Raw genomic sequence first — 16,795 nt, 5'->3', positions numbered from 1 at the left:
CTCGTCGCAATTTTTGCCGCTCGCTTCTCAGTGCCGCGCTGCGCGACGCGACGCGACGCGACGCGAATGACAGCAAAGATACCGCAACACGAAAGTCGTAAAGATGCAAATGCACGGAAAGATTGCCAGCTGTCGGACGGCGGCCTCGAAACGGCCAGGAGCCGATGAATCCTCCGCGTCGGCCTCCGCTCTCCGCGCGGAGGATTACTCTTCGGCCTCGCCGAAGAGGGAGAAAGAGAGAGAGAGAGAGAGAGAGAGAGGGGAGAAAAAAGTTGGAGTGTTACCCTCCTCAGAAATATATGTGTTATTACGACAGGTGGATGGCAGGGTATATTTTTCACGTGTATCTTGGGAACGAGCTTTCACTCCGCCTGCCGGGAGGAATCTGCCGATGCGAAGGGATGCTTCCGTTCCGCTGACGGCGACTGCCGATGCGAGCTTGAGCAGCCGAATGTATTCGGATAACTGCGTGTACTATCTGCGTGATCGATGAGCCGACAGAACTGACGTGTAACTAGAGAAAAAAGCAGATGCATACTTTACGTAGTTTTTCTTCCCGCTCTCTCCCCCCTTCCCCTATCTCTCTCTTTCCCCTGCTTTCCTATTTTCCTTTCCCGCCGCCTCTCTCTCTCTCTCTCTCTCTCTCTCTCCCCCTCGCTTTCGCTCTCGCTCTTTTAGCCTCTCTCCTTTTCCCGTTTTTATTTTTAGAATTACCCACTATTAGAGGTGGCGAACACGTACGGTAATGTACGCTTTCGCTACTAATTACAGCAATACCGCCGCGAATGCTGACGTTCTCGTTACGATAGCGAATGCATAAGTCACGAGCGCGCGTTTGTAGCCCGCTCGCGTCTACCGTGCTTGGTGTCTAATAAACGGAAATTTATTTTCGCGCGTGCGACGCGCCGGTTTATTTGCCGGCAATTTTGCCGACTGCCGTGTCGCGCGTCGCGTCGCGTCGCGCCGCTGCCGACAAAACGCGCGTGCATTATTCGGCTTGTAATTATAACCCGCGGATTTATGCGGCATCGGCCGAGTTAATTGGTGGCCCTTCCCACCCCAGGAAGCAACGATCGCGTCGGCGGAACGCGAAACGCTCGTGAAACGTATTAACATACGAGCCGTTAATCCATCCCATCCTTAAGAAGCGCGGATTTATCGCGGAAAATAAAAGCGAACTGCAGCGGAGGGCTCTGCCTGCGACCGTGGGGCCCTCTCATCGTTGGCGCGCGGATTGTCATATTTCACGGAGCCTTCCGACGACGACGACGACGACGACGACGACGGCGACGGGTGGGAACGGTGGCGAACGAGCGGCTTCAGGGTTTCGTCGTAATTTAATGACTAATCGGAAGTGTCCGAGGGGACGTGTAATCGCGTTACGTGTAATAATGGCCGCTCCGTCGCCGAGCATCGATTAAACTTTTCAAACTACTTTTGCAACTTGAATGAAGGTAACTCGAAGGCTCACGTTTATCTACCTATTGTTAGCGATTTAAATTAGGATACCGGCGCGACGATGATGCGAGCTATCTGGCCTGAGTGCCTTCAGTCTTATGGTCTTATCTTTTTTCAGCGACCGTGATTAAACTTTCCGGAATTTTAACGTATAGCGTATAGACGTGTGTGGCTGTGTTTGTGCGCGCGCGCGCGCGTGTGTGTCTTATTTGAAAGATTCAATAATAAAAAGGAACTTGGCGAAATTCACATTTTCCGAAGTTTCTTGCTGCTTAGGGGGCTTAGGAGGACTATTGTTTATTTTTCAATTTTCTACTCATTCAGACGCGTCTCTCCCTATTTCTCTCTCTCTCTCTCTCTCTCTCTCTCTCTCTCTTTTTTCTTTCTTTCCCCTCCCCCTCGATGGCGAGCTTCCAGTTTCTTTTTTCCATTTCACATCTTTTTGAAACTGTCGAGACTCGAGATATCTCGATGATTTAAAATCATGTTAAAATTGCGGTGATTCTCAACATGTATGGTCACAGAGACCATACATGAGCAATTCTCATCATATAACCGTTGATATTTCGCGATCACACTGCCAGTATCAACTAGGCACGCGCAATAGAAACGTTTATTACCAATGGTACGCAGTTCCCGGCGCAAAGCCGCGAGCGCGATTATTTGTTCGTGACGTGGTGACTCGCGAATTGATAATTGGACGTTTTCTTTTTGTCCGACAAAGGCCATATTTATTATCTCGTTAATTTTAATCCCCCGACCACGCGCGCCGCGTGACCTAGTGCTCGGTATCACTTACACGTCGACAACAATGATTCACGGCGCTTTTCCGCCGTAATAAAGGTGAGTTACGCACACGCACGCATACCACCTCGTGCACGACCACCTCGCCGTCCACTTGATGAAAAAAATTCACGAGCCATCACTCTACCAGAGAGACGTTCTTTTTCCTTTAACCGCATGCGATATTTCTTGTGATCTAATTGGGAAAACGTAATATACATATATATACATATATATATATATACACGTATATATATAACATATATATGTATGATGGAATTTAACAAGTCTTTTTTATCGGTTTATGTATAATCGAAACAAATATAAATATAGATTAGATAAAATCTAATAATTCGGGTGACACTTATTTTGCCGACTAAGTTACCTATAAATATAGATTACAGATTCCGTTTGTTTGAGCCACTATATCCACATCGTGTGAAGCGCAGACTATAAAGTGTCAAGAAGAGAAAGAGAGAAACATATCGGAACGTGAGGCTAAGTAGCTTAGTTTGTGGACTAGCCGTCCGGTAAGCGAGAAAGATCCCGGGTTCGATTTCACAGCTCAACCTACCATGCTCAAATGTAATTTCTCTTAATTCTTCTACAGCTGTTCTACTAGTTGATTCAGTAATTCATTATATAGTGCAGATAATCCAAACTGTATAGGAATTATTATCTTGACAATTATAATACTCATTGATATAAGAAAGAGAAAGAAGGAGAAAATATTAAAACATCTTAATGTGTGTTAGATAGCTTAGTCGGTAGAATAAGTATCGTCCGAATTACCGATTTTATCTAGTCTATCTATTTTGGTTAATATATTGCTTTTTCCTTTGCAATACAGCACAAGAGTATATATGCAAATAATCTTCAGTTTACTCAAAAAGAGGAAAAAACAAATCTATTTTTAAAGATATTATAATATTTTACTTACTACAAATTATTTCATATTTTGAGCCGATCTAAGTTTGCAAAGTCAATTTTACCAAAATTATTCGATTGCTCTTATCCAACGGATGAGGAGTGAAAAATTCAAAAAGTGAGATGTTTGAGATAATAATGAGATTCTCAAGTGCAGTCGTAATCGAATAGCCAATTTTGGGATATATCTAGAAATTCTAATCGGAATCTGTGGGGAAACTTTGAGAAACTTATATATATATATATATAAATTTCTCCACGTTTCCACGGATTCAACATTTCCCAGTTCGGAACTTAAGTCTCCCTCGATCGAAGATATCGATGATACCGCACGACATGATCTGGTTCGATTAGCGAAATTCTTCGTGAAGATGTATCTGCACAGAGATCGACCCTAGAATCGATCCTAGGAATTAAAATCTTATATCGCGCCTCGGGCCCTTCGGGATTCGTCGGTTATTCCACGCCCGTCCGATATTATTTCCACGGACTTAATCACCAACCGCCGCCCCGCCAATAAATCGCCCGTAATTTGCTTTAAGCTCCTCACGGAATTATCTATATAACCTACCTAACTCCGCGCCAAACTTGCTGGATTATCTCCGCCGGTCGATTCTCCAGCGTGCCGTTTTCTTCCGTCCGCGCGGAATCGACATCTTTGATTTCCGCTCTGAACGGCCGCATTTTGTCGCTCGACAAAATACAAACGAGAAAGAGAATGATCCTCTTTGTATTATAAATCCCCGCGCCCTGCCCTCTCCCCTTCCCCCGCCGCCTGCCCGATTCACCGCGAACGTGCTCTATCGATTCTCCGCGATCGGCTGCGCAATCTCATGGGAAAATGTCTTGTTATAGATAATGGGCAAGTGGTACATCGTGGAAGTCTTGGAACACAGACTAGACCCGCTGAAGCCGGTGAGCAGTTCGTATGTTGTCGACTCGTGCCCGATCGTGAAGCTGATGTCGCTAGAGCTTGGTACCTTGAAGCTACTGTGGAGCGAGGAGGCTGGTAATCTGGAGTACACCTTCCGGATAACGGATTTTCCCAAAAGAAGTGGCTTATGGCAGAGCATCTCCATGCAGAACGGTATTTCCTTCTATCCTTTACACATCTCGAGCTGTCGTTTACTTCGCGCTTTGTTAATCGTGCTCGTCTTAAGTCGATATGGACACGTTAGATCGGTTCTCGCGCTCTCGCACGCGATATGATAATTAGGTATGATAATATGATACCGAGAATTCAAAAAAAAAAATAGAGAAATAGTTTCCCGAGTAAAATTGTAACTAGCCAATCGAAAGCTACCAAATAATTAGTACAGGCTAAAATTAAATTTTCCTGCTCGTTATTGTCTCGTTACTGGTTAATTATTCACTAAAATGTAGAATTGATTTTGCAATCTAGCCATTGCGTATGAAACGTAATGGAATAGATAGCGCGCTCTCTCTCTCTCTCTCTCTCTCTGTTTTAAAATGTATAATCTGGCGTTACTGCGTACCTCTTCCCGCCATTAGCATTTTAAGATTAGTTAATGAATCAAAATTGAGAGTATCAAAATAAATACAAAATTTATTTTTCTTAGTAAAGATCTTACGAGACGGAAATGAGCGCGTCAGATTATTAGCTGCTAAGTAGTTATGGCTTTTCATCTCATAACTAATTTATTTTGCTTGATCATCCGCTAACTTATTTATCTTGTTAGCAGGAGGGGTGAGCGTTTCATTATTACTGGTTAAGAGCGATGTTAGAATCTACTTTAGACACGCCCACGGTACGTTCAATTTCTATGAGAATTACGGCGAAGTATGTTCTTCCACAGAACGATGTTTTGTCCTGTTTTTTTACGTGTTCCAAACTGTCGTTGGTTTTGCGTTCTGATGTAACGTCCGTCGTAAATCGGACTCACTGGATTACTCAAATCTGTTCTCACAGAGTTGTCCGCGATACCATTAGGATAAGAGTTCCCGGCTGAGTTATTACAACTTCCTCCCCGGGCAAATCGACGAGAGAACACATGGACACGGCTTGCCTCCTCGCACCTTAATCGGATCTCTCGCCATTCCGTTTTTTCTCTCGACGATAAGTTCCGCCGAGTACTCCGACGATCTCAATTATATATAAGACGGGTTGCGCCCATCGCGATTGATTTTTTGCGCCGCATAGATAGACCCGAGTTGGAAACTCCTCCGCGATAAGGCGCGTTAAGGGCCCTTAATTTTTCAACTATTCTCTCGAACGCTGTCCCACGTCTGTACGATCGATATGCCCCCGAGTGTCTATTTAAAAGGACGACGAGAGATAGGATCTGCGAGAGAGAGAGAGAGAGTGGTCTCCGAGAGACTGCAGCTACGAGAACGAGAACGAGCAAGAGAACAAGAGTTCCCCGTGGAAAGCGGCAGCGACCATTTCAACGCGCAATTCATAACTGTTTTTACGCCGAATGGCACCCGCTACTGCTGCTTGTCGTGAGTAGAATTAAAACTCGGCTTTTGCAGCAAAGGAATTTTTCAATTTGTCTCAAATTGCGATGGAAGCGTGTTGCTGCGCCGCTGCACGTCGTCGTCGCTACTCTCGTTCTCTTGCGCTTTCTTTCATGCTCTCCCTCTCTCTCTCTCTCTCTCTCTCTCTCTCTCTCTCTCTCTTTCTTTCTCTCTCGTTCTCGCACGTTCTCGATTTTATCGATCCGTTGTCTATATCCAAAGAAAAACATCGCGAGCGATAAGCCACGCAGCGAATTTGAATTATCTCTCTCTCTCTCTCTCTCTCTCTCTCTCTCTCTCTCTCTCTCTCTCTCTCTCTCTCTCTCTCTCTCTCTCTCTCTCGCGTCTCCCTGTCACTAAGTGAAAAAGTTACGCGGGCAGGCGACGAAGTTTTCTGCATTCAATTATATTATAATATATAATTGAATTATATTATTACAATGTCGCGTCGCGCATAATACAGAGCAATTACAAGATTTTCGGTTCTTGCGACGATGAAGTCACGAGAAAAGTTACGGTTACGGCGTTATGGTGGAATAAAAAGAAGACGGCCCTAGGAAGAGTAGGAGGAAGAGTTGAGGAAAGCAAATCGACGTGGAAGGTTCAACCGCGGACGGGTCTTCCCGCGGATAGTTTTATTGACTCTTTGCGCGTTTTATTGACACGAGGCAAATTGCCCCGCTTCGCGCGCAAGAGTGTCCTGCCTTCCCCCCTCGCTTCGCCCTCCTCTCAACACCTTTGCCCATCGTCCGTGTCGACAACAGGAAAACAAATATACCGAAAGCGCGCGAACTTCGCGGCGCGCGCGCGCAGAGAGAGAGAGTTCAAAGTTCTTTCCGCAGGCTGGTTATGATAAGTCGGTCTAAGTAACCAATCATGCCGCGCTTGCGGTGTAGTCGAAAGTTGGAGAAACTCCTCGCAAAGTAAATTCGATTAACGATTCAGTCGGGTAGGATCGCGCGGACGAAGCTGCATCGGCATTAGAGACGTGCCGTTAGGCCGCGCCGGCTTTCGGCGCAAGTCGATATGCGCTCGGGAATCGATCGGCAAACTTGCTCTCGCGAATCTTAAACGCCCAGTCAACGAGCGGTTATTCCCGACATCCAGCGATTTCACGCCCCATTACTCGCGACGCGTACATCGCGCGACGACACTTGGCAGAATGCGCGCGAATGACGAAAAATCATCACCCGCCTCTCCCAAGTCAGTTAATATGCACTCATTTGAAGGAAATTGTCTATCGATGCTGTCGGTACATGATAACATGATAACGAGAAAATAGTCGCGCAGTCTGCAGTTGTTTGTTAGGCCCACAACACGCACACAAAAATTAGCGAATTGATCAAACACGATCGATCAGGTTGGGGTCACGGAAAAACGCAAGCGGTAAAACCTAAACAGTAAGCAAACTGCGCGCCAACTGCAGTCAATTATTTTCTCCTTATGGCTCAAGAATAATTGACTGTAGACTGTATTGAATGCGGAATCTTTACGGTGTCAATTGTTTTTAAACCACAAGGGAAATAATTTTGACGCTGCATTTGATCAATTTTCGTACTACCTAAGTTTTATCGCTCGAGTTTCTCGCTAAGATTCTCTGTCTTGCGGAAAAGTGTAGGGAAACGTAAAACATGAACAACAATATATAAGCAAATTAATGTAATAATTTTTATATGATAATATTTATTATTAATCGTCGCTTATGTATTTTTTGATTGATTATTTAGCAATATATCTTATGGCCCAAGAATAATTGACGGTATTCGATCGATTTTCCCTTATCAACTGATGCACAAAAAGACGTAAGCACTAAGGCTTAAGCCAAATTTAAGTTTGACCGACTTGCATCTCACTTGGAAATTTTGTCTTATCCTCCAGTCCAAAATTAGTCGGCTACAGTTGGTCGACTTGCTTACTATTCAGATTCTCGTGTGTGCCAGAAGTCCAATTTGTTAGAAAACAATACTTTAGTAACGCTCGAAATGAACCGCATACTCGGCTACCCGACTGGCACTCGGGAGATATGTGCAACCCTCCTGGTTGAAATTGACACCACTAATACCTACTGAGAGAAACATCGAGTCGGGCGAGGGTGTCGGACTGCACCCTCGCCCGACGAAGTGAAGTGAAACGTCCGCGAAACTTTGGGGACAAATCCGCAGAAAACATGGTCCCGGAAGTCGAAGCCGACGTTCCCCCTCCCCAGTTGCAGAAGCCGCGAGTATCCGACGAAAAATCAGTCAGCGCATTAGGAGATCAGATCTGGATCCCGCTGCGCCCCTTCCGAATTTCGTCACACCTCAGCCCGTCCGTCCGTCCGTGATCTCTCAATGTCGGCGGGACACAAGATGCCGAGGTATGCGGAAGGAATACATCGCGTATCAACATCAACGTCAGACGCGACTCGCTCGCGGTAATTAAATCCCAAGACGCGCCCGGATAACGATCTTAATGAATTCGCGGAATCGCCCGTGTGATTATTGGTTAACCGTCAGTCAGGCCGGATTCAGCGTCGTAAGCCGCTAAAGTCGAGGCATCCAATTACAAGTGCCGACTGTCGGAAAATGACAGGGGGAATCTGGAAAATTCATCGCGAGCAACCGTGTCGCGCGATAGAGCGCGCCCGCCGATGCGGAAAATAATTTTTCAAAAGTCTCTCACGGCCGTCTGCTCCTTTTAATTTCTTTCCGGCCGACTCTCTGCCTCCCTCCTCTGGTACCTTCGCCCTCCCCAGCCCTACGCGGTCTGTCCTCGCTATTCTTCGCCAATGGCGAATGCGGAATCCGTACAAGGGCGTGAGCGGACGAATACGTAATGCGGATCGAGGCTTCCGAGGAGCCCGTTTCAGTCCGCCTACCGGAGCGTGTTAATACCCGAAAATTGAAAAGCGAAAATCAAAAATGTGATCCGGGTTCCCGGGATAATCCCCCCCTCGCCGGAGACATCACACCGATGAAAACTACATTCGCTCGCATGCGCTCGGTAGAAATGCACGCGCAAAGTTCGCGCAAACGGCCGTCCTCCAGTCGTCCTCGTAGTTTGGTATTAATATGCGCTTAGTAGTTGCGTGAAATATCAAAATATGCAGAAATACTGCGTAGGGAAGAACTTGGACGAGAACTTGATGGGGGATTTATTCGGTGGCGCTGAAGTGGTTTACCGTACGATATGTAGATCGATTCCCTCACCAAGATACAACGCCAGTAGTGTAGGAATTTTTGTTTTTGACAAGAATAAATCTAAAAATGTAAAGCAAGGTTAGAAGTAAAATATTTGCAGTAGTGTAGGGATTTTTTTTTTTTACGAGAATAAACTCAAAAGTGTAGAGCAAGGTTGGAAATAAAATATTTACACCGCGTACTATCATAGCTGATTATCGCTCGAGCTCATGAGAGCAGTGGCTCGAAATTGCAATTGTGAAATTGTAACCACTGAAGCGCTTCTGACTGACGTTGAAAACGAATGCGTGAAAAATGCGTGTGAAAAATCGCAAATATCTGGCCATTTTCTAGATTGGAAGTTTTGTCACATACAATTGTCGACCTTATGCTTATTTGTTTAATTGAAAATCACACATTCAGCGCCATGTTTTCCTCTCAGGGCGTTATAGTTAACATTTTATCTCGTAATGCGCTGATCGATTTTCCGTCTGAAATTTGAGCTTGGGGAAAACGTGAGTTTCGACTCCCGACTTGGAGCCGTGTTTTCTGCGGATTTATTTCCAAAGTTTCGTGGATATTTCACTTCGCTTCGTCGGGAGAAGATGCAACCTGACTCTGAGTCGCTCCTCAATAGGTATTAGTGTTGTCAATTTCGACCAACTGGCGTGTTCACATCTTTCAAGTACCATCTGGGTAATTCCTGGATAACCGAACGTGCGGTTATTTCGAACGTATCGCCAAAGTATCGATTTTTCTGCTGACAGCAAAGAAATTTTTTTTTTTCGAGAAATTAAACAAAACGACACGTAGGAGCGATAATTAAGACGGATATCATTATTTATTTTACGAAGGAGAGAAGAACAAGGGTATTAAGAAGGCTTTATTAAGAGGTTATCGCATAAAATTGATGTGAATAAAACGACTAGAAAACCTGTATCTATCTTGTAAAATACGTAATATACTTTGTAATTGTTGATGTATGATTAATCAAACGAAGCGATTCTGATTCGCAGAGGCGGCGAGTTATTTCCCTCTGCTGTTCTTTTCTTTGAATAACCGATTTTACCGACGTGAACGAAATGTCAAGCTGTCAAAGTGTCACAGCGTTGCCGTGAAACATCGTTTCCGTTTTTTCGTTTAATCAACAAGTCATGAGGAGAGCGTATCTCGAAACGGCTGCGGCCGGTCCAACATTTTTAGTTATCCTCGATCTAACGGGTGAGCGTAAGGTGAGCATACGTGTGCACTTGCTTTCAATACAGTTCACAAACACACTTCTCTTTTTTACCCCCGACGCAGCGCGTCCGGAGAACGCAGCCGATGTCCAATAGGGGAACTTGTTTTCGAGTGAATCTCAGGAGACGAGTTTTCTCATTGGACGTCGGCTGCGTTCCGAATTGCATCGAAATAAAAGAAGAAAAAAGAAAGTAACGTTCGAACCGTTTCGCAATCAAGTATACATTGAGTTTCAAAACGAGTCAGACACTTTTGTCCGGATGCAGCGAGGGGACTTGTTTCCAAAAAATTCGCACAAGTTACGTTCTCTCGCGTCGAACGGACGTCGGCCGCGTTTCGACGCGGCATTGGGGACGGAAAGAAGCGCGCAATCCGTCGCGTTGAAATCCGCAGTGTAGAAGCACGTAAGCGATTGCACGATATCGCGGGGACGCGCGTAAGCGCGATTGACGCTCGCTTCATCATCAGCGCGACGTAAGCGACTTTATTACGGAAAGTTAAATCAATTCCGTAGATTAGTCGCTCCGCGAGTCGGAAGCGCTGGGACTCTTCCGTGACTCGCCACGGAAATGTTTTTGCCGTTTTATAGACGGCGGAATGGAAACTTTCTCCCAACATCTTTCTCTCTCTCTCTCTCTCTCACTAAATTTAACTTCCCCTGACTTCGGCCGGGAATCTCATCAGGCTGCAGCTGCCGTACTTTGGACACTAAAAAGAAAGATCCGCTGGCAGTTTTTCGCGATGGAATTCTAACGTAATCTACGTGCAACGTAATTTGCGGATGCCGAGACGATACGATCCACCCGGTATATCTCTCCTCCCTCTTATCCTCCCACATGCGCACACATACACGTGCATACACGTGCATACACTTCGAGAGATCTCGCGACTCCTTCTTCGCATTCTTTCTTTTTTTTCTCGCGAACCGGCTGAGAAAGACGGTGATGCCGAAGTGAGTCGAAATTTTCCGACGTCCGAAATTTCGCCGGGAAGCCAAAGCCGCGTCGCGCAAACGCGATCGACCCGCGGCCGAGTCGCAGAAGTAGAGCGCTCCCAAGCGCGTGTGCACGAGTCGATTTGAAAACGCGGCTGATTCTAAATGCTAAAAGGTATTAAAGTGCTATTCCCGCTGAAATATCTCCGACATCTGACGGTGATGGTACCGTGAATACGACGAGAGCGCGTCGCTCGCGATCGCGCGTGTAGATACATACATACGTGCACACCCGCTGTCTCGTCTCCGTATATTTCCCTTCATAACGTTAAAGTGCTTTCTCAACTACGTAATGAGGCGTGATATTACATATTTCTACGGTACGCCCGTTCGCACTGTCGCGTTTTACGTTTCCACGGATGATCGTCGAGTCGAGTCGAGTCGTGTCGTTGCGAATTGCGCCAACGAGCGGTATCGTCAACGTCGCGGTCTCCATTAATTTCGATCAAATCGGATCGATCTCGCGAGAAGGAACATCCTGCGAAGGAAATTTCTCAGGATGCTACGCCAAAACTCTCTCGATGTCGCACGCAGGTGCAGCGCAGATTTCGATCGGAACGGCCAGGTTTGTCCCGAAATTGATAATCCCGTTGTGACACCAATTAGAAATTACATTTTTGTCCCACTTCGGGGATTTGTTTTATGCAAAGTTATTAAACACGGATTTTTTCTGTCCACAATTGGGGCGGGAATATTGTGGAAATTCACAGTCCTCTTTTTAATGGGTCAAATCAACACGCTTTTAATAATATCCGGGAAATTCTTTTTTTATACCGACCATTGATTAATAAAATAAAAAATCAAATGAAATTTCAAATATTCCGAGTATTGTCACTCGTTTTGAATATTTATAAATATAAAGTGCAAATACTCAAATGGCATTTTGTATATTTTCTTCATTTTTAACGTAAAATGAAACGTAACGTGAAGTGAAATTAAAACGAAACGAAGAAAGATGAAGTGAAAGATAATTTGACAGACAAGTTTGGCAGATGAATCTACTTGGATTTCCCAACGGAATTACACATTTCTAACTCGATTTCTCATAATTTCACCAACCAAGGTCTGCAATTATTTGGGAAATCGCGCTGAGAGGTCCCGGTTAAATCCCACAAAATTTTCCGTGTATTATTCCGTGTGTCCCGGGCCGCCGAACAGACGGAGATGATAACACGATGAAAAACAGATTCCCAAGTTCGTACGATCGACCAGAAGCCGGTCAGAAGCCATTAGTTATTTTGCGTAGATTAAACACACGTTTTCCTCGCACGGCTTGTACCTCCGTGGACGGAGGGTTCGGCGAAGTGGTTGAAACTTACATTTGTCAAAGCAGCGACTTAGTCCATTAAATGCGTTCGGATAAAAGTGCCGGGTCCGTGATAAATGATACTAAAATACAATGGTATCGCGCGCTATTTGTTACTCGCCACGAGAGAGAATTTCTTCTCGAAAACGCTTGGGTTTCTTTTTAATTTCGTGCCACTCACATCAGCTTTTATCGTTACACTCGTACTCGACGGGGCTGTTTGATCGTTTTACAAATACCGTAAGAAGATTAACTCGACTCCGGAGGAGTCCATTGTACAATGTAGCATGCTGCCGGCCGTTTGAATGTAAAAGTGCGAACGAAAAAATCAAATCCCGGTAGACGACAAATAACAACGCGACAACATGCAAATAAAAAACTGGAAATATTTATGTCAGATAAAGTACAAGATATTCATTTCGAAGATTCCTTCTGGAAGTACGCGAATCAAAAATTTTCCATGTTGAATCGAACTGACGAAATTCCATTCGAATCGAATTTGAGCCTTAATTAACAACGTGATTACTGATATGGTCTATCGCAGCCAATCGCAGTTGAATATTAGTGCGAATAATTTTAAACCACGGGAGGATAGTCATGTTTGAATGTGTGATACTACACGCGCCGATTATTTTGGATATTTTTCCGGCGATACACCGCGATGTATGCGGCGGATTAATCTTCCACGTCAAACTACCCTGAATGTCAATTACATTGTCCGATCCTGACATACGAATTCGAAATTTTGATCTCTTTTTGCTTTGCGAAAGCGAATCGTCATTTCTGACGTATTTTTGCCCTTTGACCACAAATCTGACATCCAAATTTGGTTATCGGATCATGATTTTTAGAAAAATGGAGCAAAATAACAATTTTGAAGGATTTTATGACGTCTTTTCTTTTGTGTCGATATGATTTTTCGTTTTGGAGATATAGTTATCTATTAATAGCTGTTCTCCCATATAATTAATGGGAATGTAATTAACAAAAAGAAAATTTCGTTCGATCTTAATATTACATTTTATTGAAAGTAAGTAACTGTATCTTGCATTTGATACCATTTTCCTAAAAATTGGGAGAAAAGATGTGGATAAAGATTTTGTGTTTAGCATCAAAAAATATATCGGAAAAGATTGGTCACACTCGTGCAGCAAAACGATATATTAGAACCCTCCTGTTTATCCTCTTTCTAATGATTTAATTCAGCGTTAATTGATTCTTTTCAAGAGTCGCTACAAATATAGCGTCTCTCCCTCAGCTAGAAACCTCGAGCCTGGAGCTTTCTACTCACCGGGTCTTAAAAGAAATTAATTAACGCATAAATTAAATATGACTCTCTGAGATTGTCAACATCTGTCAACATCTGAGATCTGTATTTAAAAAGCTCGTGCATTTTGAGCCAACCGCGTATAATTATCAACTGTATACCATTTTACAGATAACAGTAGAAATATTACAAATTTCAGTAGTTTAAAATCTTTTTTAGTCCTCAAATCCCCGGCGACAGTAGTTTGGTCTTTTAAAGATATCTCTCTTTCTTTCTCTCTCTCTCTCTCTCTCTCTTTCACCCTCTCCACTCGACCGATAGCTCGTCGACATCAGAGCTCTCGAAGCTAAGAAATATATCACTAAAATTCTCAGAAGATATTCGCATGTCTTCAGTAAGATATTTTTTGTTGATTATACCATGGACACCAAATATATTTGGAAAAATTATTTAAAAAATACAGCATTTACTACGGTCATCGCGAAAAGGTCTCCTGGGTGTAGAAATCAATCTAGGGGGCGGAGGTTGAATTCGAACAGTAAGGATTCAGATTAAAATCGGACAGCTCGCAACTCTAGTCTTTTCTTGCTCGCCACTCATACGTTTTATAAAATACAAAAGGAAAAAAGCACAGAAAGAGAGAGAGAGAGAGAGAGAGAGAGAGAGAGAGAGAGAGAGAGAGAGAGAGAGAGAGAGAGAGAGAGAGAGAGAGAGAGAGAGAGAGAGAGAGAGAGAGAGAGAGAGAGAGAGAGAGAGAGAGAGAGAGAGAGAGAGAGAGAGAGAGAGAGAGAGAGAGAGAGAGAGAGAGAGAGAGAGCACTCACATCAGCGAACATGGAGATAAATACGTTGTCGGCATCTCGACGACACATTAATTTCCGCTTTCTTGTACGAGCTTCCGGTCGCGCGGCAGATTCCGCTCGATGAAACCCGGAGCCTCAGGGGCCGACTCTCGAGGAAGCGGGCGAAATTTGATAGTACGAGTGCTCTATAGCGTTCCGACAGCGCGCTTTTTAACCGGTTACTGATCTAATTGGCAGGTACCCTGGCGGAGAAGCAATACAAGCAGTTCACGGGCAGCGTGCACGTAATGAAGGCCGTGGCTTCGGACATGGTGTTGACTTTCTGCTCCCGCAATCCCAACTTTACTCAGCTCTACTCGCTCCTGTTGTCGCGGGAGCACACCTTGCAGAAGAGCGACAAACGAGGCGTTCACAATCTGCTAGGGCGCCGTGGCCTGAAGATCGTCAGCATTCGGGAGACTTGCGTGAACGGCGGCGCCGCCGGCACCAGGAGGGACGCGCTCGACTTCTTGGTCGGATGGGCGACCCTCGTCGGCCTCCTTTCGTCGAGCTTCCTCTTTAAGCCCTGGCAGTAGTGAATTAGGCCGGACGATCGATCTCGAGACGCGATCGCTAACTGCTCGAGCGGCTCCTCTGTCTCGACTAATTAACGTGATTTAACACTTTGGATGCCGCGCGAATCATCCCGTCGTGTTTCGTACGCGAGAGACCCGCCGTTTGCGCGCGCGCGCGCGCGAGACCGCGCCTTCTTACGTTCGCGTTCGCGTTCGCGTTATGCACGCCGTTATGTCTACAAGGTTGCGTTGCTCGCCTTGGGTTAACGAATGCTTACGTGAGTGTGTGTGTGTGTGTGTGTGTGTGTGCAGTGTGTTTCTACATTCCTTCGACGAGCTCTTCGAGCGAATCCTTCGCGGTCGTAGACACTTGCGTCCGCGGAAATGCGTGGAACTGAATTAAGGTAATGGCTCCGGGTTAAACTTGAAAGATACACATTTCATGACGAAGACACGGAACAAATTTATTTTATACTCTTTAATTTCTTTCCACTTTACAAACACTTGAGAGTTATATTTAAGCAGAAATATATGGGATGTCATTTGTTACTACTTACGTGTAGCATACTTCACTTGATAAAATCAGTTTCTAGAGTTGCAAAATATATTCCTTAAAAAATATTATATGTCACATATTTAGTACGTAGTTTTATTTTTCTATCGGAGTAATTTGTTAATCCTTAACTGAGACTCACGTTTCTGATTATTTGTTTTAAACCCAGCATCAACGAATTTAAAGTCTAATAATATTGCGTTAAGACTATAATATTCACTGCTTATATCGATATCAATCCTTTTAATATTTGACCGATAAATTTATAGAAAATTTTGTGCTTTTAATGACTCTTATAATTGATTGACCTTGATGATCATTTTGTCATTTAAAAATCAGGTTCAACCACATTTGGAACTGACTAAAAAAATGTCACGTTCAATATGCAAGAAATCTTCAATGTTCTCCATCCGATTGAATGCAAGCAATGACACGAACTCTATTTTTGCCTATTTTTCGATACTTGCGAAAGCACTCGTATCCCTCCCGAGACTCTCGAAACTGTGAAAACTGTTATGTGGAAACAATGACGTTTGACTTCTGACAGGAATTTAAAAACAATGTGTTAAAGGAATTTAGAAACACCCTATACATACATACATATAAATATGTACGCACGACCGACGTTCTCGCCAAAAATTTCTCGTTCCGATGTCCGATCATTTCGCAAGTACGGGACCAATTGCTTTTTTCTTGCGGTTCACGGAATAAAAGAGCGTGCATTTAAATTCTCGTTGACGTTAAATGGAGTTCATTAAGCGCGTCAGTCGTTAATACCAAGTCGCGAAGATTCTTCCGACGGTTCGCGGGGACAGGAACTCAGATGAGAAAATCGTACACGACGCGACAGATTATCATTGCATCGTTCTCTCTTCGGCTGTTTTTCCCATACGCTTCGCATTATACACGCGCTCAACTCTCCCTCTCTCTCTCTCTCTCTCTCTCTCTCTCTCTCTCTCTCTCGACGTACGTCTAAACGTAACGCGGGAAAATTAAGGTCGAACAATCGTCAAGAGCGAACGAGGAGATTGCATCCAAGGGGTTAAAGCGCGACGCCGACGGCAGACGCTCGATCATCGACATCGAACATTTCTTCTTACGATTAACTCAATGTCGGACACTCAATCAACATCGCGACACCGGAGAGTTACGACTCGGCGCAGCGTAACCGCACGGCGCACCGGTCTAAAGTAATCACGTAAAAAGAACGGATTCCCCGTCGCCGGGATTTGTGATTCGACTCTGACGACCTTCAGAGGATCGGGTCGCGAGGAGC

General features: G+C 44.5%; 2 protein-coding genes across 2 annotated transcripts in view; one reads left to right on the top strand and one right to left on the bottom strand.

Annotated features, from left to right (window-relative positions):
- LOC105192121 (uncharacterized) overlaps positions 1-15,526 on the top strand; it is a 78,367-nt gene extending 62,841 nt beyond the window's left edge. Inside the window, exons 2-3 of the mRNA XM_011156021.3 lie at positions 4,024-4,255; positions 14,650-15,526. Of these exons, the coding sequence (XP_011154323.1) occupies positions 4,024-4,255; positions 14,650-14,987 (570 nt within the window). The 3' untranslated portion in view covers positions 14,988-15,526. The remainder of the gene's footprint in view (positions 1-4,023; positions 4,256-14,649) is intronic.
- Positions 1-16,795, bottom strand: part of mRpL54 (mitochondrial ribosomal protein L54) — a 118,894-nt gene that overhangs the window by 91,321 nt on the left and 10,778 nt on the right. The gene's annotated exons all lie outside the window — the stretch shown is intronic.

The sequence above is a fragment of the Harpegnathos saltator genome, unplaced genomic scaffold (genome assembly GCF_003227715.2).
Source record: "Harpegnathos saltator strain DR-91 unplaced genomic scaffold, Hsal_v8.6 scaffold182, whole genome shotgun sequence".
NCBI classification, from domain to species: Eukaryota; Metazoa; Arthropoda; class Insecta; order Hymenoptera; family Formicidae; genus Harpegnathos; species Harpegnathos saltator.
The sequence above is the reverse complement of the archived record's forward strand: the minus strand, read 5'-3'. Positions and strand labels throughout refer to the sequence as shown.